Genomic DNA, 27,040 nt, shown 5'->3' on the forward strand with positions numbered 1-27,040 from the left:
GAAAGCTTTTTGAAAATCAATGTAAACAACATCTTCAGGCTTCTTATTGTCCAAAGCCATGGTAACTTTGTCATAGAAATGTAATAAATTAGTTGCACAAGATTTACCTTTCCTGAAACCGTACTGAAAACTAGTCAATAGATTATTAGTCTCTAGAAAATTTACTATCTTAATTTTCATCAATGTTTCAAAAATTTTGCAAACCACCGAAGTTAGACTCACAGGTCTATAATTTCCCGCACTCCCTTTAGACCCTTTCTTGAAGAGCGGTATAATGTTAGCCAGCTTCCAGTCCTCTGGCACTGTCCCCGAATTATAAGAAGCATTGAAAATGTTTGCGATTACATCTGCTAATTCCTCTGCACATTCAACTAAAATTTTCGGATAAATATTATCTGGCCCCGGAGCCTTAGTCTCTTTAATTTTTTTCAAATGAAGTAAAACGTCATCCCCGGAAAATACAAAGTCCTCAAGCTGTACTATAGCTTGTGTCTTGTTGGTGTCAACTGTTGAGATACAGTTATCGTTAAAAACACTCGAAAAAAAGTTATTAAGAACATTAGCAATATCACTATCGTCCTGAATTAAAATTCCGTGCTCATCAACCAGTGGCCCAATATGACTATTTCGAACTTTCCCCGAATTAGCGTATGCAAAAAACCTCTTGGGATTCCTGTTTATGTTATCTGCCAGTCTTTGCTCCAACTCTCTTTTCTGAATCCGTACCAAATACTTAAATTTACGCCTTGCCTTACAATATTGGAGCCTATCTGCACTGTGACCTGTTTCTCTAAACCTATGAAAAGCAGCTTGCTTGTAATTTAGAGCGTCTTTAGTTTCCCTGGAGAACCACATTGGCCAAATTTTAGTGTTGACACCCTTTCTCCTAAAAGGAACATGATCCCTAACCGTATTCGCTAGATTTTCCTTAAACTCTGCCCACTGAAGATTCACATCGCTATTGTCTAATCCAGAAGAAAAAACTGCTTTCAAACTCTGCCGAAGTGCCACAAAGTCAGTATTTCTGAAATTGGGCACAAACCTAAAATTCTCTACTTTGTGCATATCAAATTTAATCCCAAACCTAATACTGTTGTGGTCACTATCTCCAATGTGTTCCCCTACACATAACCCCTGAACAGAGCCTTCCATGTCGCAGAAAACTAGATCTAAAATCGCGTCCTGTCGAGTACCCTGAGTTACAATTTGATCTAAGAAACAGTCACCAATTACTTTCAAAAAATCCTCTTCTCTGCTATTACTATGGTAAAAATTATTCCAATCAATTCCTGGAATTTTAAAATCTCCCATTATGATGACTGACCCCTTGCTAGAAATGTCACTAATAATACTAAACATCTGTTCGTCTTGACCCTGGCTTAAGTTGGGTGGCCTAAAAATATTCCCCAAACGTAGTTTTTTGCCCTTATTACTAATCAACTCCAGCCAAATCATATCAATCTCATTAGGTTTATCATTAATTACCAATTCATTGCAAATTAAAGTGTCTCTGACATAAAATAAAACCCCACCACCTCTTTTACCTACTCTATCTTGTCTAAACAAATTATACCCAGCAATAGATAATAAATCATCATCACTTTCGGTAGCCCATGTCTCGGTAACTCCAATAATATCCAACCTCTTGTCTATAATTATGCTTTTCAATTCTTCCATCTTGTTCCTAATACTACGAGCATTTGTATAAAAAACCTTAAGTAAGCCCATCTTACTTTTATTTAATGCTGCACGATTGTTTGAATCCCAAGTGTTAAAATCGTTTCTCTTATTAGCCACCCTATTTCCGTTTCTACTAAAATCCCGATAGTTAGTACCCTTTCGAATTCTGCTCCTTAAACCATGCCCCCCATTCCAACTTAGTTTTTTGATTCTGAAGCCTCTAAAACCAAACCACTAACCATTTTGACCCCTGTAGAGCTCAGATGTAGGCCATCCCTAGCAATCCAATCTTGTTTACATCTACTCCACACATCAATAAACCTGATACTACGCTTAACGCAAATTTCCTTGAGTACCAGGTTCATACACCTAGCCCGTTGGTTTAACCAACTCCTATGCACTCCATACCTGGGAAGCAAACCAACCACTTGGACATTTGCCGAACAGTCAGTGCTCCCAAGGTCATCTTTTTGTTCCTAACTGTTCCTCTTTAGTCCTCTTTTTAATTGAAAATGGTCTTCTTTTACCCTTTTCTAAAGCTAAAATGTGTTGGGAGCCCTGTACCGTGTTTCTTCCTGAGTGGAGCAGCGTTCGACTTTAGCTTGTCTGTGCAGCTCAATTCTGCGCCCATGAAGCTCCTGCACAAGTCCTCAAAACTTCACTTTCGAACTCGGCGTCGATGAACTTGGGCGATCATGATGGGCGCATGGGCTGTGTAGGTTTTGACGATGTCATTCTAGGAAGGGCTCTCCGGCCACTTACCGTTTCAGGTCTCCACACGCACGATTTTTTTTCTTTTTTCGGAATTTTGCGTTTGGCTACAGCTGCAATTATTGCTACTTGCGGGATAGCTCATCTGAACTTCGATTGTTTTGGTTTTAATTGTGTGGAATGTAGGTGCTGCAGTTCGTGTATCAACTAAAAGTTCATTTTAATAATAATGCCTCCGAAGAGGCCGCACAGCCAAGTTTTCAAAAAAGAATACGCAAATCTGTTCCCGATTTTAAAGGAATTGAGGAAGTCGGAAAGACATGCACACTTTGGGGTCGTTCCAGACCCAAATTGGGTCCGCTTTGCGGCCCCTTCACAAATTTACGCATCGTAAAAGCGGCCCCATTCACAAAATTCCACATCTCAAAAGCAGCTCATTCACAAAATAAATATACGAACATAATAGGCTAAATCTGGGGCTATCATTTTTTTTCCAACCGGAAAGCTACCGGACCAGCAGCTACGTGTGAAACATTGTCGCCATATTTGGTCATTCACGGGATGGAATCAGACAAGATGCTTAAGTGCTTAAAATTATAAGAAAAAAGCAGAATTGTATTTTTAGACTTATTTATGCGTATGTATTGCACTTATGTCAGGTAGTGTTATTACGTGTTTTTAATCAAATAGTAGTATTGCATTTTGAAAAAAAATGTCATACTGGCCAGCCTTGTTATAAAAATTCCTGTATATCCTCTTTTTTTTTATTTTCAAAATGTTCCTATATTATTTCGAAAAATTCCTATATTTACCATTGAATTCCTATATTTTTTTCAGAAAATTCCTATATTTTCCTATATTTTTGTTGGCAAATGTCACTTCTATCCCTGCAATTCTAACAAGGACATTAGTTATATTGGTCAGAAATTTGCAAAAAAAAAAAGAGCCTTTTGTGGCATTAAGGACTAGTTGCAATATGTTGTATTCAGGCAGCATCTTGGATCGATTGTGATATTTAATGTTATTCTCAATCATGCCGTAAAAAAGATTGCAAAGTGATAAAGTGAAAAATTGTGGTAACAATTATTTGATTTTGGAAGTGTTTCTAAGTTGATGAATCATGTTTATCTACATAAATAAAACAGAGAATATATATATGTGTGTGTATATTCCCTATACAAATCGACGGTTTACATTGGATCTCGACCAAATTTAGCAGGGAGGTACTTGGGTGTTTCCAGGTAAAAATTTCCCCTTTTGATTATTATTTTTCAATTTATCTCCTTCTTTTTTTTTTAGGATTTTGGGTGTGTTTATGGAGGGTTGCGTTTAATTTATTTGGGAATTTTTAATTTGACGTTTTCTTTCTTTAAGAATGATTATTTTGGCGGGAAATTTGCCAGTATTTTTTTTCTCTAATTAAAGCCTAATTGTTGAATATGTGTCACTTGTCCTAACTTTTATTTTCGAGGTAGACCGTGCAAAGGTGGACAACGCAGCTAGTTTACAATAAGAAATGTGCCATTCTTATTATAAATATGGCAAGGCAACATCCATCAACCATGAATCTTTAGAAATAATCTGAAAAACCTGGAAAAGTCGAAGAAAGTGCTGCAGTCTTTGCCTGTACCCTCCCCCCCCCCCTCTCCCAACCCTTGTACATGCACTTCTGCAATCTCTAAAATATAAATTTTTATTTTTAATTGTAGAAAAATGATAATGATGCATTGAACTGAAAAATGTGATTGAATTTTAGTGAAGGTGCGACTGAATCACATAGGTATTGTTTCACCAGGATCTACTCAAAGTTTTAGAAGATTAGTTTATTTCTACAAGCGTATACGGTTTGTCCCAAAAGTAATAAGACCTTTTTCAAAAAAAAAATGTTTTATTTATCCGACATGTAATAAAACTTAATACTCTTCAAGATAGTCTCCTCCTGTATCTATACACCTTTGCCCATGTTTTTTCCATGCATCAAAGGTCCTCTGGAACTCGCTTTTGAGAATGCTGTTAAGGCGCCTCATCATGGTGTTTTGAATGTTGTTCTGGGTCTCCAGATGCTTTACTTTCAGCTCCCTTTTCACCTTTGGGAGAAAGAGGTCTGCCATGGGCTATAGGGGGTCTGTGGCACCGTTGAAACATTGATCCGGATCAGATAGGAGTTTACAACGAAGGCGGTCAAACAAAACTTTTGGCACAAGTTTTGTGAAAATCTTACACATGGCCAAGTCTTACATAACAATACGATGCACATCTTTATTTGGCAAATTTAACTGTTTTGACATCAAACGAACACTCATTGGTCGGTCTTTGTTCAGCAAATCTCGCACACGAGGGGGATTATTGTCCGTTCGCGATGATGATGGATGCCCAGAAGGAGCCTCATCGGTGACTTCCTCCCTTTCCTTTGAATGATTTGTGCCACTTTTTGACCTGATAGTACGACAAGCAATCATCCTTGAAGGCCTAAGTGAACTAATCAATTGGGTTTTGAGGAGGAATTGGATTTTGAGGCAAAATAATTGCATAGCATTGCTCAAATGTTCTTTCAGTGACGACGGCTATGCGCGGAGGTTCACTAAAATTGACCTTCCACGGCTCTGATAGCTCGTAGACAACTGAACCTGGTGTCTCTGGAAAGCTTCGAGTCCCCCCTACCATTTACAACTGGTCATGCAGGTGTGGGCAATATAGTCTAGTGGCAAAAAATTCTTATTAGTTTTGGGAGAAACCGTACATATAATAATTAATTCCCTGTTTTTCAATCAATGTTATGGCATACATACCCTTTCAGAAACAACTAATTTTAACTTTACAACAAATGTGGAAATAATACTCTTATATTTATTCTTTTGTTACAGGTTGATGGGGATGTCAAAGATCTTCTGTCAAGTCTTTCTCATTTGAGCTTACAAACTGCCTAGCTCATGTCAACTGTTTGAGTTTCCTACAATATTGCCATGTGGTAAATTTTAATGTTTTGTACATTTCATACTGATTTATGTGAATATTTTCAGATGAAAGTAATAATTCAAACAAATTGCATTTTTGTATTTTGATGTATAAAGTTTGTGGAAGAGTGGTTAGACTTAGAATTTCGGTGTTAAATGTGACAAAACTTAGATGATATATTTTTATCAGTTAGCAAAAGCACTGTCATTTGCACATTTGTATTTTGAAGAGTGTATTCATGTCTTCAATGAATTGTTTGTTAAGATTTCCAAAATGTGGTATTTGATATGAGGATTTTCATATTTAACTACAACGAAGACAAATGTGTTTATTAATAGTTGATTAGAACTCAAGAAACTGCATTTTTAATTGAACTAAGCTATTTGTTTGCTTAAAGAAACTTTTTGAAGGTCTTCTGTGATTATTTTAAGCAAGATTTTGCTTAAGTTTTGCTTGGAAAAAGGGAAATATTGATAATTTGTAAAAAATATATTCTGTGACTCAGTTAGAATTTTTTTGAGTGGTCTATAACAGTCCTTACGTGTGCACATATGCTAGAACTTAAAACATGGGTAAAAATCAAGAGCTGTGGAGGAGGTTAAACCCTTTTGGTTGTACTATCGATCATCATGACATGAGAACAATCATTACTCTGTTTAGCTTTTCATTCTATAGTATAGTCCGTTCGCTCACAAGAAATTTTCCACTCAATTTTCTGCCTAAAGTGTTATTTTTATTACCCTGAATCAATTTTGACTAGTTTTTTTTTATGACTTCTGTTTGTATTAACACTTTTGACAACATGCCCAAGTATACTATCACTGGTCTTAACATTGATTGGGCGTGGCTCTATTTCTAAGAGGTTTAATGTATATACAATTATATGGACAACCAAAAAACTTTTTTTGTCCATCCATTTTAAATTTTTAGTAGTATTTTTCATGTCTGTATTTTCATATGGATTTTGGATTGCTCCGAAATGGTTTATTATGGAAGGTTGAAATTAATTGATCACCTCCATTTTAGGATGCAATTGGCTTCCAGAAGGGTTCTTTAACTCCTTTTCTGTGATATGTTAATTGCTATTCCATATCTGTATGAAAATATTTTATCTAAAGCACCACATACTAAACTGGAAAGTTTTGATGATACACACTTCCATCGATCAGGAAGTCGATTTGGTTATAAAACTTTTCTGTTTTTCCAAGTAGTGTCATATTAGCAATTTACTTTTGGGTCAAAACCAAATTTCAAAATTTATTTTCTCAATTTTTATGTCTTTTTACTTCAATCTGTATTATATGTTTAAATGAAAGATTAAATACTGAACGAAAACCCCTTGATTAGCTTGTGCTTGATAGAATAGAGTTAAATATTTAAAACAAAGTTTTGCTTTACATTTAAAATAATGTCTTCTCTCTATTTGAACTGAATTTGCATGTTTATAAATAGAGCCCAACATATTCTATGATATCTATAATTTCTTCGATGTAGTATAGTGACTTACTATTGTGCATAGTATAGCATTGAAAATGTGTTTAATGTAATTTGAACATTAGTCCCTTGACTCCAATTTCTTATGATCAAGATTTTGGTTTCGTTTATTAACAGATGAATACTCAAGTTCAAAAATGGAAAAAATTTACCTCTTGGAATTTTTAACAAACTGCTTTCAATCCACAAGCAGGAAAATAAATCATTCCCACTTTATGTTGGGACAAGTGCCTCGAACATGTCTCACCCATAGATCTTCTGCGAGCCCATTTAGCATTAATATGATTCCTTGTACCCTTGAATCATGTCTTCAGTTTTGTTGCTATTTGTGCATTTTAAACTTCGCTTTAATATTTTTAGCGCATAGCATGTTGCAGGAAATTTATTAGATTGTTAACGCAGTTGAGGTAATAAAAAATAAAATATTAATCAATAGCTCAGATTTAAGATTGGGACATTTACCAGTCCCATGTGGTCTAGCACTTAAGGCTCGGTCTTTCGCCAAGACAATTCAGTCTTGATCTGGAAAAAAGCCATGATCTCTTGTGCTATATGCCAATCCCGAGGCTTTGTGCTGAAAGATAAGGATTTGGGCGATAAGAGATATATATCTCATAAATTAAGCAAGTTACTATTGTTTTCCAAGTTTTTATTTGTATTTACTTCGTTGTAAATAACGGCCTTTCAATATTCAAAAAAGGCACCTTTTAAATATCATTCCTAAAGGTAAAGATTGCAAAGAATAATGATGCAGTTGATTTTTGTATTCCTATTGCCTTAATTTTAAATTGTTGATTTCTGCTATGTGTTAGATTCCTTAATAAATTTGCAAAAACTTGTTTAGAAGCTTTTTTTTTTGCAAAATGTCGATTTATATTTTTATTTGATTTCATCTTTACTTTTTTTTTTAATTGAAGTAGAAAATTCTTTTGTGATATTTTGTTTTCTCATTTTTCTCTGTTTCTCTTCTTGAATTTTTAAACCTTTATAAGGCCAATTTTTTTAATTGAAACCTTTTTTTTTACTTGGGTAGAGGGGTAAGATAAGTTAATGGCAACAAAAAAAGATTCATAAGGCTATTGCAATCATACTTTCATCCGTTCCTTAATATTTTTTTCTTTTTTTTTAAGGGGGGGGGGGTGCTGCATTTAAACAGGTGCATTTTTCTCTCCTCAGTGACATATTAACTAATCACAAATGATCAAATAATTAATCATTGACGCTCATATTTATCTCAAGTTGTGGGAAGTTATTTTCCAAAACCAGTTTTGAATGCCCAATTTTTCCCAAGCTGCGGCAAAATTGGAACAAAGGTGGGGAAACTGGCAGTTTCAAGTTTTTGTATCAAAGTTTTAACAAAAAAACTCCAGAAAAACTGAATTGTCCCTCCCTCCCCCCCCCCCCCAAACTGCTGGCCAAGGCATAGGCCCCTTTATTCTTCTCCTAGTACTGGCACTGCCCGTTACCTTATAAAAGTTTAAAGGACTCGAGAGTTGGCGAAATAGTTTTTTTAGATGTGTGTGTGTTAATATTTGTTGTTCTTGGTGCGAAGTTATTTCCTACTTCCTTGTGAAGGGTTAAAGGAGAAGTCCAAATGTTTATTTTGTAATGTCTTCGGTGTCTTGTTGAATGTTATCCACATTGCCTTGCATTTATTTGTGTTCCATAATGTAATGGTTTTTATTTTATTGTAAGTAATTTGTTGCACTGTCAAAAAATTGTTTTTGTATTGATAATTTTTATAATAAACTTATTCGATATTAATGTTTGCATTTATTGTTTGAGTAGAATTTCTCTTCATAAAAGATCAACTTAAGGAAATAAACATTTATTTTCAAAACAAGGTCATGCAAGAAAGGTAATTACATGATAAAAGTATGTATATAAAAGATTAAAATTGTCAATGTGAGGAAATGTAGCAAAGAAACAAGTTATTTATAAATATACATTTACTTACAACAGCTTCGACTACAACAAATTAAAAAAGTATTGAGAAAAATCAACTTTCTTATAAAGAAAGAGTTAATTACAGTATTTCGCTCCCAAAAATAAATATATTCGCAACAATTTCTTGGGTTTTCTTCATTCAGTGTGTTTTGGCACAAGAAAACCAAATTATTGTTTGCTTTAAATAATTTTCATTTCAGTATAGTTTGACTTGGTGACTTAATTTAAAATCTGCATATATATAAATATATATATTTGTATTCAAACAAAACAAACACTTATAAAGTTTTTGAAGAGTATAACCTTCTTCTTGGAAATGCAGGCAACAAATTGTCCACCAAAACGAAGACTTCTTCAGCATATGTTACTTCATGTTCAATATGATTCATGATCGATGTTTTTCATAAAAATGCATGTTAGCGACAAAAAGCCAAAATTCTAACTGTTATGTATAAGTTCAAAAGTTTTTGTCCGAACAGTGGCTCAAGCAGTCTTTTTCACTAAACTTGAGATGACATTCACTTATCTCAAAAAGTCATTGATTCTTTCTACTGGGCTGTTATTTATCTATGTGTCGAGACAGTGTAAGATCGTGTGGTGCATCGCCGCTACTCACTCCGCGATGCTTTTGTTCAATGTTGATATACTGACGTATGAGCCTGGAAACTTCATGAGCCTATAGAAAAAAATTAAAATTGTGTTAAAACATGTTATTAAACTCTTTTTAAGATGCTACATTAATTTTAAATACAGTGAAATCCAGTTCCAACGAATACCAATAACGTTGGGCTCGCTTAATCAAAAATCGTCGATTCCAAGAAATTTTAATTGATTTAGCAAGGAAATTTTCTTTACCTTTCCAAATTGAAAGCATTTGCCTTAAAAATAAATCAATAGCTATATAAAGGAAATAATGTTATTCGTAGAAAATTTTTGAACCAATTAAAATAAACAACAAAATTATTTAATAATTAGTACGTATATTACAAGTACGTATGAAAATTATAAAAAGAAACTTACAACTTGAGTAATCAAATCTGTTTTTGTACCTTTTTTCAATATGCATCCTTTTTTTTTTGCAAAATTCCATAACAGTGAATTGCTAGCTCAAGGTCTTTTGGGAGCATTTTACAATCTTTTTTCCCCCTCCTCGTCTAAAATGTATTTCTTTGTTGTTTAATTTAATTGTCGACTGCGTTGTCTATTGTTTTTTTTTTTTGTAATGGCAAAGACAAAAGAAATTTGGTAGAATATTGGAAATGTTTTGATGGAGTATGATTGTTGTTTTTCTCGCCCGTTGTTGCCGAAAAATATTACTTTACATTAGTCAGGCAGAAAATGTTATTGACCTGGGTATCTTAATAAATCAGGGATTCAAGTTTAGGCAGCAGTGCAGCATTGTGAGTAACAAAGCCAACAAAATGCTAGGGTTTATCAATAGATCTATTTCAAACAAATCTAAGAAGGTTCTTCTGCCTTTATATATGAGTTTAGTAAGACCTCATTTGGAGTATGCTGTTCAGTTTTAGTCGCCTTATCTCAGGAAAGATATTTCTGTATTGGAAACGGTTCAAAGAAGGGTTACTAGACTAGTATGGGGACTTTCAGACTATAACAGACAAATAGGTTTAACATGTATAGACTGGAGCAAAGGAGAGTCAGAGGGAACATGATTCAGTTGTTTAAATTTATCAAAATGAAAGATGTTAACGGGTTAAGTTTTTGCACAGAAAGCAGGACGAGGGGTCATTGTTTTAAGCTATTCAAATCTCAGTCTAACCTGGAAATTAGGAAAAAATGCTACCTTAGTAGGGAACAGCTTACCGGAGGAGGCGGTAATGAGCAAGGGGCTGGATAGCTTTAAAAGGGTCATTGATCTTCATTGGGGACTCAAACTGACTAGGACCAGCCTAAGCCTGTTGCTGGTCGTCACATTTGTATTTATTGCATCGATGGGAAAATATTCGGTTCCAGGAGATTTTATTTATCTAAGCGAGGTACTCGTTTATCCATTACCCGATTAAGCGGGTCTGACAGTACAATGAAATATCCATTTCAAAAAAATAAATTATCAGTCCCGATTCAATTTTCATTACATTGTTTGAATTCCAATACAATGAAATTCCCATTAGAACAAACAAAATTTGTAGTCCCTTAAAGTTTGTTGTTACGGGTTTTTGCTGTACTAATATAGGGTTAGTTGGGGCAAATGGAAACAAACTCTAGTACCACACTTATGGTACTTTTTTAAACTAAACTGTTGGTGAGTGAGCATACCGAAAAGATTATCAGAGGTCTATGTGTTTCCAAATAATTGTGTCGGCATTCTCATTGTGTGAAGTTGACACTATGAAAAAAGTTGTTTTTAAAATTTTTGTGATCTTTTGCTTTCCTCTCCAGAAGGTCTGCAAATGTGAGTTAACTGTTTACAACTAATTTTACTTGTCAGGTGGAAGGTTACTAAAAACAATTATTTATGAATTTTACCATCCCAGTATCTTTTTTATGTGCAATTTGGGTATTTCTACTTACCCATAAATTCTGGATTCTAAGGTAAATGCAAAAAAAAAAAAAAAAAAAAGATTTCCATTCCTCCAATTTTTTGGAAAAAAGATTTAATTTAAAAGAGGAAAAGATATTAAATCCTAAAGATAGGATATGTAACTAATTTCGTTAAAAGAAAAAAAAAAGAAAAATTAAGCAAATGACATAACAAAATTTATTTCTAAAAAAAAATATTTCTTCTTTTCTTAAATAGGTACTCTATTCCAAAAGGGGGGAACAATTTCAAAGGAGAATACCAAAAGTCATATAATAAGTATCAATACACACATAATAAAAAGTTCATTCTTGTAATTACTTTTTTATTGCAGCAGAAAAGACTATCTAATGATTTCATACCATGGGCGCCCATATGCAAAATTATAAGGGGGGGCTCAGATATTTTCCCCATGGTTTAGCAGGATATTTTCCCCATTTAAACCAATTTCAGGACAGATTAGAGTCATTAAAATTGGTCATTTTTAATAACTTATTCATGAATGGCTGGAGAAGAAATGTTTTTACATTTTTGCAAAGAAAAAAGTACTAAAAGCAAGGAAGTTCTAATTTGTAGGGGGGGGGGGGCTCAAACCCCCACTTACCCCCCTATATGGGTACCCTTGTTTCATACTATTGGGGATTTGGAACTCACTGTACATTTTAACTTCACACTAGATAAAATACACGTATTCAAAATTGACAAAGTAGTAGTTCCCGACTGCTAAACTTTCTTTTTCTTATCTTCTGTGTTAGTTTAATAGAAGCAGGTAAATGGTCTCACAATTAGAAATTTGTGACCATATATTCAGAAATTAGTTTCTAAAAAACAGTTGCAAGCTTTGCATTACTAAAATTAGCATCATATAGTGATAAAAATTCTTAGTTTGCAATTTTCCCACCTTTTCTGTGTTATTTTTGACCAATCACAATTGCTTATTGCTTTCATTTGACTGTTTTGATGTCTTATGATTTTATTTTCCTCCCAGCACCCTCTGCAGCATCACTGTCGGCCGGTGTTGCGTCAATATCCTACACTTACACGCATACATACACTCATACATACACGCACATACACACACACAAACACATACATACACCTACACACAACTACCCACACACTCATGCCTTGCACACAAACACATATGCCTACACACATACACATCCCCCACACACAAAAACACTCATACACACAGCTACCCACACACTCATACCTGCACACAGACACAAACACACATGCCTACACACACATACATATACACACAAACACATACCTCCTCCCACTACACACATAAACACGCACACCTACATACACACACTCGTAATTGTGAAAAACATAATTTGAATTCAAGTGGTCAAAATTCAAATTAATTTTTTTTATATATTTTAATTTTATGTGGGCCTCAATGTTCACCTTAATATAAAGTATGCCTTTGGTTTGAAAAGGTTGTCACTACTTACTAACTAATGCTTTTGGTACGAAAGATCAATTTATTTAATAGTATAAAAATGCATTATTTCTGGAAGAATTAAATCAGTATAACAAAATTAAGTTCTCACCTGATCAGTTTGAATGCGAGTAATTTTCTGAACCATCAAATTTCCACATTTCATGTCTAAAAATAAAGTTCCATCTTCCGCCCTGACCTTGCGTGTGGATATCACTTCAGAAAATGGATACTTCCATGTAGTTTCCTGAAATGTATTAATAAGGTTGTGTCATATTTCTATAATTTTTCTTACTAAGTGTTATATATTAAATTATTTCATTTAGAAGAAGTGTGGGCAATATAGTAATAGCTGTATACTGCCTATTTCTTTTCTCAAACTTTTAAATGAAATTTTATTGGTTGATTTATAATTTACCTAAATACAAAGACTTGAATCTCAATTGCAAATATTGAGTGCTGTATTCTAGAAATCCTATACTTGTTTTATTTCATACTTTTTAGTGCAAAACAATCAAAAAGAAAGTGCCTTTAGATTAATAAATATATGCTGCAATGTAAACACATTATGCATAAAGAGAGACTAGCTTACATTTTCCATGAATCTGCTCTAAATACTGCAAGTTTGTACCGTTTAATTGAAAAACAATTTTCAATGAGCATACAGTGGTAAAAAAAGCTTTTGAAACTAAATCAAAAGACTTAAATCAAAGAAAACTTTATAAACTTGCATTTATTTTCATTTGAAAAGTTTTAAAAACCCAAAATCTACAAAGCAATGCTTGTTCAGCCTTTAAAATTAAGTTGTTAAGTAACAAAATTAACTCTTTAATTACTGCTATTCATTTTTGTTCTAGGCAACATTTAAAAAGTAGGAGCAACATCTCTTAGGACAGAGAGAGTAACTTATGAAATGAGGCAGTGAGAAGCAAAGGGATGCAAGTGGCAAAATTAAAAATTTGGAGATAACCAGTACACATGGTAGGAGAACCTCTCCTTTGTCTTGGGGCAAGAGATAGTACTAGTAGCCCTGGTAGGTGCTGCTGTACAGCAGGATTTGGGGGGGGGGGGGAATCAATGATAGCGTATCTATTATGTTATCTTTAAATGTGTTTTACTCAAAACTTGAAAATGTCCATTTACATCCCTTTGCTTCTCACTGCCTCAAATAGTCTTGGAAAAATAAATGTTTTGTTGTGTAAAAATTCATTTTAGCTTAAGATATTTCACCAATGAAAGCTGTACTTACATGTGAGACTACTTCAAGGAAATGAACACCTTCCTTATTCAGTGCTAAAATATGATCAACTGGAAGTGCGTCTCCTCGAATCCACTGGAAAATGGATTTAAATAAGAAAAGTTTTAGTCTGTATTATCATAGTGTAAAATAAACAATAAACAGAGTTTTAAAAAAAATTGTTAAAAAATAATTCACTTCCTGCAAGCTCATGTATGAACAATATTCATGATTAAAACTAAGATAAACTGAAAATTGTACTCCTTTCGGAAAAATTATTTTCGGGGTTGTTTAAATCAGAAGAATTATGCTGACAAACAATCCTTACCCCGGAAGTTTGTTGACTGATATTGTGATATTGAACTGAAATTAATAAAAATTTAGCTGAATTATGAAAACCTGTAAGATTCAGTGTTGGCAAAAACCCGGGTTTTTTTTTTAAAAGCCCATGGACCCAGGGTTTTTTGGGTTTTTTTTAAATAAAACCCAAAAAAAAACAACTAAAGCTGGGTTTTTAAAAAGAAATGTGTTTTTTTTTTTGTCTTTTTTTAGGGAAAATGTGGGTACTTGTAGCATATTGTAGCGTAAATATATGGACAAAGCACAAAAATTGTCTTGTGGTAAAAAAAGCTGGAAAACTAGTTAAAATTCAACATTTCTTGAAGAAAAGTATGAAAGACGACGAAACCCAAAAATGGTGAAGTTTCAGATTTTTTAGTTTCCATGATTACCAACAGTTAAGGCAAAGTTACTTCTTGAGTGATAAAATCTATTGTTCATTTTTAATAACTACATTTTTTTTTTTTTTTTTTTGCATTTTACTTTATTGTATTTCATTTTGTTATGCAAAACTACTGTAGAACCTCAATAGTTTAAATCCCTCTTTACTGAATTCCAGCTTAATCAAGACATTTCTTTGAATTTTATGTTGCCTGTTTTTCTATTTCTGTGTACAGATTAAGAAATATTAAACTTTTTTATAAGATAATGAAAATACTGTACATCCTATTCTGTTTTCTGTCCGACCATTTGTAAATCCTGTTAATTTCTAAAAAAAATATAACTTGTTAATTCGAAATTTGTGACGTGTCGGGTTGCAGAAGATAATTCACATGAAAGCTTTTTAGCTAGAGTAGTTTCCTCTGTACAATCTATAAATATTGAGAAAATCAGACGTGACAGGACTTAGTCAAGATAATTTGAGTTATTTATTGAGACCCCAGTTCAAGATAAGTTAAATATATATTTTTAAATCGTTGAAGTATTTTTTTAATGCGGTTAAGAGTTAAGAAATACTATTAAAGTTCAAAATTCATTCTTTATGTCCATTGTCTGTGGTGAAGAACAAATAAAATAGAAGTTTAAATTGTAAAAGTATTTAAATTAATTAATTTTTTTAAAAACTTCTCAGAAAATTTTAAAAAACCCAAAAGTGGGCTAAATAATGGGTTTTTTCAAAAAAGCCCATTGGGTCCAACCCAATTGGGTCCAATCCGGCCAACCCTGGTAAGATTTTATGATGAATGATTTTATTTAAATTTTGTATGGATCGTCTGTAGTTCTTAGTAACTGATTAGGATATCAATAGAAATATCCAATGTATTAATCTTCACTTTAGTCTGTTTTGTATGGAGTGTCTATAATTCATAGTACTTGATTAGGATATCAATAGAAATATCCAATGTATTAATCTTCACCTTAGTCTGTTTTGTACAGATTTTAAAACCATGCTTTGATAAATGATGTTTGCTATTTATAAATTCATGGTTAAATAATTCATGCATCACACAACATTGAAATTTGTATTATGAACAAAAAATAAGTTCAAATTAAGAAAAATTAGCAGTAAGATGAAAGAATATAAAATAAATAACTGAATTCCGTAATGAATAAATACAAAATTAAATGTTTCAGTTTTGCAGTTTTATTTTGCTTCAAATGATAATAATAAAAAGAACTTGAAACTGGGTAGTCAAAAATTTATGAACATTTAAAAAAGACATATGTTATTGAACCAAAAATGTTAAAAAATTAAAGAGAAGAAAAAATAAGGATGTGTTTGTTTGTAAAAAGTCTTAACTTTCTATTAGATCTTCATTGTAGAGTACTTGTAAAACTTAAATGCAAAGAACTAATAAATTATTATGTATATATTCAAATATAAAATTTAAACTATACAAAGGTTACATTAAAATTTACACAGCATAGATTTAAAAAAATTCTTACCTTCACTATAAAGAAGCATGAACCAAACAAAGGCCATTTTTGTAATATATCTGAAATTTTGAAAATATGTGTTACATGTTTGCATGAAAAGTTACCCTTAGCAGCTAATATATGTTTTTATGAGCATATGTTTCTGCACTGAACAGCATAGATTGAAGGAAATTTCATTCAATTGTTTAAAGTCTAAATTGGACAGAAACAATGTCCGTTTTTATGATGTCAGAATGTTTAGAAAAAAATGTAGAAAAATAAAATTTTAACTAACCATACTTTTTAATATAACTTTTCACATCTAAATTTGATTGAAAAACCTATTTTATGCTTTAAAATATTTATTTTAACCATCTTAATAGAAGCATCCAGTAAGTTACCCCTACCCACTTATCTTATTTTTTATACTTCAGTCATGATGTAGCAAAACTATTTAAAAGCCCTCCTTTTAACTTGAGGGTGGGAGGACAAGTATAAAACGTGAGTGATTATTTTGGAAATTTTATATTTATCCAAAAAAGAAAAAAAAAACATTTTAAATGTTTATTATATAAAGCATTGAATACACAATTATTCACATTTTTTTCAGATTATTTTTGAGTTTACAAAACCTTTTATTTTTGTGCCTAAAATAAACTTACCTAAACATTGAGCTTTAGCCTCTGTTGTGGTTAATGCTGTCATTTGTGGCCAGTTTTGTTGTACATATTCAACCCATTGAGCAGGCCTTATGTCCCTGACTCCCAAAATGGGTTTAGGTAATAAATATTTTACTTCTTCCCTGAAAATTGAAAGATGCTGTTAGTAGATTCTGGTTTTAAATATTAATGAGTTGTAGTTGTGTTTATCAAGATAAACTTAGTAACTTCCAACTTGTAATTATTGTGCATAGTTACTCATATTTCATATTATTATTGCAAGAAAAAAATGTTTGTCTGGAATTAAGCAAGAGTTTGTACTCGTTTGTTTCCCATGTACCAACAACAACAAATTGGTAGAAATACACAAATACAAATGTGATGACCAACAACAGGCTCTGGGCGCAACTAGGCTGGTCCTAGTCCTTTTATTTCATTCCAATTCATACAAAAAAGGGGGAAAAAGTTATTTTGTGATATTTTGGAAATAAAACAGAAAAAGTTATAAAATAGTAAAAATTTAGATTTAAAAAAAATATTTACACCTCAGTAAAGAACACACACGATCATTTGCGGTTTTATGAAAATTAAAGCAATTTAAAGTTACTATGCTCTGTCAAAGCTGCTGAATCAATGCATTGCATTCATCTGCGTTGACTCAAAAGAGTTAGTTATTTTTTTATTTGCCAATATTAATTTTAAGAAGAATAACGATGTTTAGATAACCTAATTGCCTGTGACCTTGTCTTGTTGCAAACCTGCAAATGTCATTTAAAGATTTTTTTTTATTTTTTTTTGTTTATTTTAATGAAATTTGTTTTTTAATGTTCTCTATTTTTTAATTAAGAAACCAAAAGACAGACATGTAATATGTAATATTGCACACCCTTGAAGGAAAGATTTATATACAACGTAAGCGAACTTACTTTGCTGGAGTATGTTCCATATCAGCTGCTCTGTGCAAAAGTGCAGCAACTTTTGATATATCTGCCTGCAAGATAAGAATTGTGTATTGAGATTGCTGAACATTTAATTAACCACATGATCACATTAATTGACATTTTCAATTATATTTGGATTGAAGTAAAACTTTTCAGTACAAACAAAACAAATAATAATAATTACAAGAATTGGGATACTTTTGTGTAAATTGGTTTAAAAACAAAAATATGATTCATTTTCTGAAATTTTACAATTTTTACATTAAAAAATTAATGGAAACAAGTTCAATAAGCAATAATATACATAATTAAGCTTAGTGATTTTTGTAATTTTTTTTGTCAACGCATTTTAATAGTTCAGAAGTTACTTGACGAACTTGTTCACAATTTTATTTCAATGACTTTCTTTTTTTTCTTTTTCTTTTTTTTTGTTTAACAATAAAATATAGAAATTAGTTATAAAGAAACTGTTAGTTATAGGGAAAAAAATATTCATAATAAAATTTTTAATCCGTATATTTAACCTCTGACTGATACTGGTAAAATTATTAATCTTTAGATTAAATGCCTTTTTCAGAAGCTAGCACCTAATCACATTCGACAATGTTTTCAACTAGGCATTATTCGTTTATCACTTTATTAAAATGGTAATACTTTGCACCTTTTACAAGGCATTTTAAAACTGAAAATACCATCACTTTTTCGGTGAAATGAAGATTTTGATTGAAAACTATTAGAAAAACTAATATGGGTTATTTCACAAATTCGTTGAGAAAATCTCTATGCCTCTAAAAGTAAAATAATTTCCTTTGCCTGGAAAGTAAATAAAGCATAAAAAATAGATTTTAATGTTAATTTTTCTTTAAAAAAAAACTCGATGTGGCTAAAATAATAAGATGCACTTTTGTTCTAACCAACAAATGAAACGTTCTCTTTCGATGCGATGCTAATTACATAAATTTTGTGCTACATCCTATGCAAGTATTTTGTTTAAGTAAAATTTTTATCTAATATGTTGTGGCAATAAAAATAACTAAATAAAAAATATATGAAAAAAAATTACTCTCACTTTAATTTTAAAAATTCCACTTAAAATTTTGGTCAGAGTGGGAAATCTCATCTTACATTTTTTTTCCTTAGTGTGAACCCTGCATCATTATTATTTTTACATGTCTTAAAAGTTAGTTTACTATAAAGGGTGCATCAGTACAGCGTTCACAGACTTTCAGGGCAGATAGAGTACACCTTAACAATGGGAGACCACATAGCAATTCATGATCAGAAACGCTTTCCTGGCCGACAAAAATCACCAAAAAGATAAGACACGAATAAGAAAAGGAAGCATGTTTATTATCCTTAGCACGGCAAAGGCTAAGAAAAAAGAACATGAAGGAGCCAACGATCGTCATCAAAGTAGGTGTTCGAAATTACGACCCCGGGCCTTCACATCTCCAGCGCAATGAAGATTGAACGTCCAAGCTAGCGCGGCAGCAAAAACTGCGTGTGCGCATGCACCGTCCTCTGATGCTTTGGTTTATGTAACGACATCAATCGTGTAAACCAGACAAAAACTTACCAGCATTTTTGCTGTATAAAAAATAATAATCATGTTGAGCAATCATGATTGCTTATTGTTCTCACTTGACTGTTTTGATGTCCTTTGATTTTATTTTCCCACCGCCACCTTCCGCAGCATCACCGTCGACCGCTCCTCACGATGCTGCTCCTATAGCGAAAGCCGTCTCCAGGTTGCATCCATGTCCTACACACACACGCATACATACACAACTTTGCACACACACGCATACATACACACACACACGAACACATACAAACATACACACTCGCATACATACAGACACCTACACATACACACACACAAAAACATACACACAAACATACACACATACATACACACAACTACTCACACATTCATGCATACATACAGACACCTACACACACACACACACAAAAACATACACACAACTACCCACACATTCATGCCTGCACACAGACACATATGCCTACACACACATTCATACACACAACTACCCACACACTTATGCCTGCACACAGACACAAACACATACACATACCCCTACACACAACACACATATTCCCCCCACACACGCCTACATAGACACACTCGTGATTGCGAAAAACATAATTTGAATTCAAGATGTCAAAATTCAAATGAATTTTTTTTCTCTCCTCTTATTTGTGTTCTGTCTTTTTTGTACTTTGTGTCGTCACTATGGCATCAGGAAAGCGTTTCCAACAATGCATTTGCTATGTGGTTTCCCATCGTCTAGGTGTACTCTATCTGCCCTAAAAGTCTGTAAACGCTGTACTGATACACTCTGTGTAAGGCATCAGTTGAAGACACAAGACAGCTCATGAAACAAAAATTTCAAAAAGAGGAAACAATTTAAGCTCATGGACCCATAAGTGGTTTTCTGTGACATTTCAACCACATTTTCGAAGAACTTACAATATTTTGCTCCATTACTCTTTCGGCTGGCATCACTAGTAAGAGACCTTCCAAGTAGTCGGGTGCAACTTGATTGAAAATGACTTCAATGTACAAATGGTTGTCAAGGCGAAGCGGATAGTACCAGACAGAACGACAAAATATCAAATAGAACACTTGTCCGTTTTTCAGAAGTTCTGTTGTGACGTCGAGAATGTATTCCTCCCTGTTGAGCGGCATCGTATACGGGTCTGAAAATTTAAAAAAAGTTTAATGAAATTTGGGAAAAAGGTAATTGTCTAATAATTTAGACAATTAAGATTACACTAAAAGTTAGCAGTCCGACGATATTATATAACTACTGCGATTTCAGCTTTAATAATGTGATAATCTTGTATAAGCTCTTATGTTGGCTAAATTTATTTCCATAAAACTTGAGTGGCATATTTATCTATATATACATAACCAGAAAATCACCCGTCAAGGTATTACGGGTGAAAATTTCTTCAACATTTGAATAAAGCAAATGCCTGTTTGGTGATATTTTGATCGTTGAAATTTTAACCCCAACTCCAGTGGATTAACCCTTAATTCCAGTAGATAGCGTTCATTTTTGACCACTTTTTCATTTCTTTATTCTCCTAAAATTACAATCTTACCAGTAAAACAGATAAGTTACCTAATCCAGTTTAGCCTTGCCAAAATAACGCATTTCCCAGCATGTCACAAACATTACCAAAAAAATAATATCAAATCATCATGCTATGGAGCGAGTTTCATTGTTGGTAACCTCAGGAGCGTTACTCGATCAGTTAATTGACTATTATACATATACATATGAGGACTGTGAGAAACAGAATGTATGTAACAGATATGCGATATCAAATTATTTACAAGAAAAAAAAATAGTGCATATAATATTGCCGTTCCGCCTAAAAAACCTGTTGTTTACAAAAATCCGCGGTTCTCACTTTTTCATTGACTCAGAAGTTAGTCTACATTGCGGAATGGTCTTGAAAACCCGTCTAATTCCGTCAACGAAAAATTCCAAATCCACAAATTTTATACAAAGAAAGATGTGCCTCTAAACCCGATTTATAAAAATCAAATGTGGGAAAAAAATGGGAAAATGATTGTGAAAATAAATGTTAAAGCTACTTCATTACACACTATGAAAACAAAAAGGTGGCGCATATTTTGAACTTAAAAATTTTCAAAGTATTGCGTTATTTTTCCAAAACAAGTAATACAAATGCACGGGTTTTGGAGGCACAACGGCGACTAACGAATTGAAATGAAATATCACAAAATGTTTGCTTCAACCCACATTGAGGCGAGCGAAACTAATGTGGGGAAAAAAGATGCATGCCTAAATAAACAGAAAAATGACATCTTTAGATGAGCATCGTCATTTCCAAAAAGTTTATTAATTATGGTTGCCAGTGGCGGCGATTTTGGGGGGGGGGCGATTGCCCCCGCACTTTTTTCATCATCAAAGATTGCCTCAACGTTAAGATTTCAATTTCAAAACATTTTGGGTAAGATTACCTGAACATTAACGTCACCAAATATTGCTTAAAATTTCAGTTTTAAAACTTAAACTTTGAAAATTTTCCGGGAGAAATTCCCCGAACTCACCCTCTCCTTCCTTTAAATTCAAAGATGACCTAAATTTACTTTATAAAGACTCTAGTTTGAGGGGGGGAAATCCGGAAGAGAATCCTCCTAGATTGCGCTCCAGTTTAGAAAAAAAAAAAAAATAAATAAATAAAAATCCGGAGATCTTTCTCTGAAGTCTCCAAAGTAAGTTCAAGACTGGGTTCTTAGGATTCCATCAATTCAAGAAAAAAATGCCGGAAGAACCTCCAAACCCTTTCATTCCTTCTGAGTCAATAAAAGAGAAGTCTAAAATAACGTTCTAAAAGTCATTAAAAAAATATTTTAAACTTTGAAAAATTTGTGGGAGAGAACTCCGAAGATAAGTCTAAAATAACATTCTAAAAGTCATTAAAAAAAATATTTTAAACTTCGAAAAATTTCAGGGAGAGAATTCTGAACCCCTTGCTCTATGTTTGCTAAAGATGGCTTTAATTTGCGTCTTTAAAACATCAGTTTGAGATTTTTTTCCCCACAGGAGCCTTCCTTACATTAATAAAGACAGTCCAAACTTCTTCGTTTTTATTATTATTACCATTAATTAGAATTCTTTTTAAAAAACATTACGGGGACAACTGCTCATTCCCCAAACGTTAACAAAACTATTAAAAAGGGCGCTTTTAAAACTACAATTCCAAAACATTTTCGCGAGAGAACATCAGAAGCCCCCCCTCCCCCCCCCGTCTACTCTTTAGATAGAACAAAATAGTCTTCAGCATTCTAAAATAAATTTTGCTCCCTCACTTATAAACCCCACTCGCCGCCTCTGATAGTCGCCAATGAAAGTACAATTGCCGCTGAACTGCTCTACTGCCGAATTTCCGTATCAACTTTTCTGTAAATGTTGTTTCTCCACAAGCCAACTGCTTTAGCAGTGAAAGTACCGCCGACGCAGAATGTTGAAGAATATAATAAATACGGCGATTATCAAACGTTTGAAGGCGTATTTGTTTTAAAGCAAAGTGTTTAATTTGAACATATATAGAACGGTAGTAATGCAATAGAAATGACGCTTGGAGCATGTTATAAGTTGCTGCTGTTGGAACGGCTTTGAAAACCGTGTAGCAAAAGCTACAAGAACTAACTATTAAATCGTTTGCTTTGATGAACTTTCCAATCATATTTTTTTTCTTCAGAAAGCATTTTTTTTTCTTCATATAAAAAGTTTGCATTTGAAAACAGAAACTGGTCATCGGCATTTGAGTTTGGGTTGTCCACGCGCTTTGTGTGATCCAAAACCACTATGTTATGGGCGTTGCTTTAAAATTATGAGTACTATTCGTTTTATATTCGTTACGAAATACATTAATTGTTGATAGCAATAATGAATTTATTTAATTATTGGTTAAATATTGCTTTTGTTATTGATTGCTCGATCGACTGAAAAAATAAAGTTAAAAAAAGAAAAAAAAAACTTTTTTTTTTTCATTTCCACTATTTACAAGCTTTATTTAAATAAGTACTTAATTAGGGTAACACCCCAGTAATTGGCAGGTCACCAGTAATTGGCACTTCCAACTTAAATGTCATAAAAAAAGATTCATATCCAATCTTTTAAAAGTAGAAGGCTATATATCAACTGAATGTACATTTACTTTAAAGATTATAACTTGAATTCATGTTACTAAATAGTAGCAGTGCATAGAAAAGAGAAACAATAATGGCTTGTGTCGAATCAGCCATTTTTGTTGCAAAAGCTTCTTCCACGGCTTAAAGGAAGCATGCACATCAATTTATTTAAATCTGACTTAAAATTCATTTTAAATTTTGGTTGTCAAAAGTTTTGTTTAGTTGAAAGGTGTAACTTTGAGTGAGTAGAAGAAAATTTTTGTCTCTTTTTGGGTTTTTGATGAAATGATGGATGCCATTTAGTGGTGCTTCAGTTTTGCTAGTTCCCATCCGCTCATTTAAATGAAACTCGGTTTAAATTAGAGGCTAACATACATCTGCAAAAGCTGACTCCCTGAAAACTAATAAATGCGTCCATTTCCGCTTGTAAACCAGATGTTTGCCTTTTCATACAATCCGTGGTCAGACAGTATGGTATTCTATTCAGTTATTTTGAAGTCTGACGAGTCATAACAGACCACCTTCATGTCATAACACAGCTAACTCTGTGCTTACATTATCGCAGATGTTTTGCGGAGTTACGCGGTACTGTCTAACCACGGATTGTATGGAAAGGCAAACATCCGGTTTACACGCGGAAACGGAGGCATCTATTAGTTTTCAGGGATGTTAGATTTTGCAGATGTATGTTAGCCTCTAAATTAAACAGAGTCTCATTCAAATGATCGGAATACGCGCATAAAATTTTTATTTTTCCCCTCATTCAGATGGAGTCGCCTTAACTGGATGTTTGCCAATTCCATACAATCCGTGGTCAATCAGTATTTTGGAGCAAAGCATTAACGAGAACGTAGCTCTGGCCATGGCCCCACTGAATACTCCCGGCCGTGACAATCGCTGGAAACCATAGCAACAAAGAGGGCGCTACAGGGCACCTCTGTTTCCATTACTTTGCCATTGATTAGTGGATGTTGGGGTTCCCAATAGCGTCAGTTGGGTCAAAATGGGCGACGTCCAATCAAAAATACGAAAACACTTTGAAACATTGAATATGATTGGTGGATGCATGAGCTGCATTGAAACTTTGACATTGATTAGTGGATGTAGGTGTTCCCAGTAGCGTCTGTTGGTCAAAATGGGCGACGTCCAATCAAAAATATAATCAAACTTTGAAACATTGATTATGATTGGTGGATGCATGAGCTGCATTGAAACGTTGACATTGATTGGTGGATGTTTGAGCTGCATCGGTTTAACACAGAAAAGTCAAAAATTGTCAAGGCTCGTAAGCGTATTTAATAGGGCCATGCTCTGGCAGATAACTAAATATAAGACATTCAAACATAACTGACATAATGTTGAGGCTTTGCTCACTTTCGGACCATTCAGTGAACACATTTTTTTTTGTTTCCAAATATTAATTCATGCAATGAAAAGGCAAGGGAAGTACAAAAGAAGCTCTTCAGATTTATCACTAGACAAACATAATTTTTCCGGTTGAAGGAAGAGATAGGAGTGGACTTCAAAATCTTGCTTAAAAGAGAGTCTTCAAATTAGACTAATGATATCTTAAGCGGTAGGTGCACCTAAAAAGTGGGTGGAGGGGGAGGAGGGTACAAAGGAGAGGGGGGGGGGGGTTAGGTTGGCGGTGCCACAAAAGTTGAGCTATATTATTAGATGCTAACATCATTTACAATAATGATTTTCTTAAAATTTAGGACTAATGGCCACACCTTCTTTAAATTAAAAGTAAAATCATATTTTTTGTAAAATAGCAAGAATTTCAGGACTTAAAGGGCGTCCTGAAAAAGACTGCCTGTTTTTAAAAATTTATAAATAGAAAACGGTAAATGGTAAAAATATAATTCTTGCAGAAAATTCATGTGGTAGGCCCTAAATTTTTCCCACCTGAGTTCCAAATTTTAGTTGAAATTTTTTGCAATAGATGGCGCTGCAGATAGTAAGCCGTAAATAAAAAAAAATATGTAAAATTACATGATAGTTTTTCGAATTTAATGAACAAAACAACACAATATTTTCAAACGATCGTCGGCTGTAATCCCATGTCGAAATCGGAGGAAAAATCAATGAATTTCAATTCTTTTTTGATTTACCGGCTTACTATGTGCAGCGCCATCTATTGAAAGATTTTTGAACTAAAATTTGGAATTCTGAAGGAAGAAATTTAACCCCCACCACATGAATTATCTGCAAGAATTTGTTTTATCATTAACCGTTCTCCTGTTATAATTTTTTGAAATCAGTCAGTCTTTTTCAGGACACCCTGCATTATGTAATATGATCGCATACACATACTGTGCATAACGGATTACTGGGAGTATATCCTCAGAAAAATTGATGGGAACATCACTTTCACGAAAATTTGAAAACTTATTGTATATTGTAAACTTAGTGTAAACTTATGTCTTAATACTTACGATGAAGATGTATCCCCCTTTGTTTTTGGTTTCTTCAATCTGTTCACATAACATAAATGCGTGTTGATGTAAAGTTTCTTGAAAAATGTCAGTTGAAGTGTACGTTTTATTTGACAAAAGTTACAGAACAATTCTTCTCTCATTTCTCTAGGGAATTCTTTAAATTAAATTTTTGAAAGTGATAGCGTTTATTTATTTATTATTATTATTTTTTTTGCCTGTTTCCGTAGCTATAAATGAAATGTTTCGTTATGTAAACATATTTTAATGTTTACTTTTGAAGTCCTTCATTTCTTTCCACTAATAGTACGAGTAATTATTTATAATAAGATTTTAACAAAAGGACATCTTACCTCCTTCCACTATGCAATAAAGAGAAAATTCTTCCATTTCTAGTTGATTTCGGACATTAAGAATGGTGCAAATTTCTTCGATGATATCTTGAACAACTGTTGTGGATTTTGTGTTTATAACTCTTTCCGTTCCTCCCGGCAACCTGTAAATTTGTCTTTTGGAGTTACGTCCGGCCTGTGTAAGAAAAGAACAAACATTACGCTCCATAAAACTTTTTTTTGAGCAATCACATTTGCTTATTGTTCTCAATTGACCGTCCTTGGCATTGCGCTGATTTTATTTCCCCCCCCCCCGCCTCCCTCTACAGCACTCCGCCCACCGTCCTCTGCAGGCGCGGCTCCTCTGGTCCTGACCAATGTCCCCCGAAATCCTCTTCTCCTGGTCGGTGGCGTCCATGTCGTACACATATGCACGCTCATACACACACACAAGTCTATGCACACACAAGCCTACACATGCACAGGGCCTACACACACACAGACCCACACGCCTATGTGCATGCACAGGTCTACGCACACACAAGCCTACATATGCATGCACGCCTACACACAAATACACATACGCACACACACAAGCCTACACATGCACACGGGCCTACAGACACACACACCTATGTGCATGCACAGGTCTACGCACACACAAGCCTACATTTGCATGAGCGCCTACACACAAATACACATACGCACACACAACTATACACACGTAACCACCCAGGAGAAGGGGCAAGTTTGGGGAGACAGGAGCAGT

General features: G+C 33.6%; 2 protein-coding genes across 2 annotated transcripts in view; one reads left to right on the forward strand and one right to left on the reverse strand.

Annotated features, from left to right (window-relative positions):
* Nucleotides 1–5,753, forward strand: part of LOC129227635 (ankyrin repeat domain-containing protein 54-like) — a 46,703-nt gene extending 40,950 nt beyond the window's left edge. Inside the window, exon 9 of the mRNA XM_054862223.1 lies at nucleotides 5,256–5,753. Coding sequence (XP_054718198.1) covers nucleotides 5,256–5,318 — 63 coding nt within the window. The 3' untranslated portion in view covers nucleotides 5,319–5,753. The remainder of the gene's footprint in view (nucleotides 1–5,255) is intronic.
* A 2,899-nt stretch (nucleotides 5,754–8,652) lies between these two features.
* Nucleotides 8,653–27,040, reverse strand: part of LOC129228703 (unconventional myosin-XV-like) — a 261,173-nt gene continuing 242,785 nt past the window's right edge. The window contains exons 55-62 of the mRNA XM_054863387.1: nucleotides 26,293–26,467; nucleotides 20,298–20,527; nucleotides 17,792–17,856; nucleotides 16,869–17,008; nucleotides 16,237–16,286; nucleotides 14,023–14,106; nucleotides 12,886–13,020; nucleotides 8,653–9,463 (exon numbers count right to left, since the gene is read on the reverse strand). Of these exons, the coding sequence (XP_054719362.1) occupies nucleotides 9,347–9,463; nucleotides 12,886–13,020; nucleotides 14,023–14,106; nucleotides 16,237–16,286; nucleotides 16,869–17,008; nucleotides 17,792–17,856; nucleotides 20,298–20,527; nucleotides 26,293–26,467 (996 nt within the window). The 3' untranslated portion in view covers nucleotides 8,653–9,346. The remainder of the gene's footprint in view (nucleotides 9,464–12,885; nucleotides 13,021–14,022; nucleotides 14,107–16,236; nucleotides 16,287–16,868; nucleotides 17,009–17,791; nucleotides 17,857–20,297; nucleotides 20,528–26,292; nucleotides 26,468–27,040) is intronic.

This window comes from Uloborus diversus, chromosome 8 (genome assembly GCF_026930045.1).
Source record: "Uloborus diversus isolate 005 chromosome 8, Udiv.v.3.1, whole genome shotgun sequence".
Taxonomy (NCBI): Eukaryota; Metazoa; Arthropoda; class Arachnida; order Araneae; family Uloboridae; genus Uloborus; species Uloborus diversus.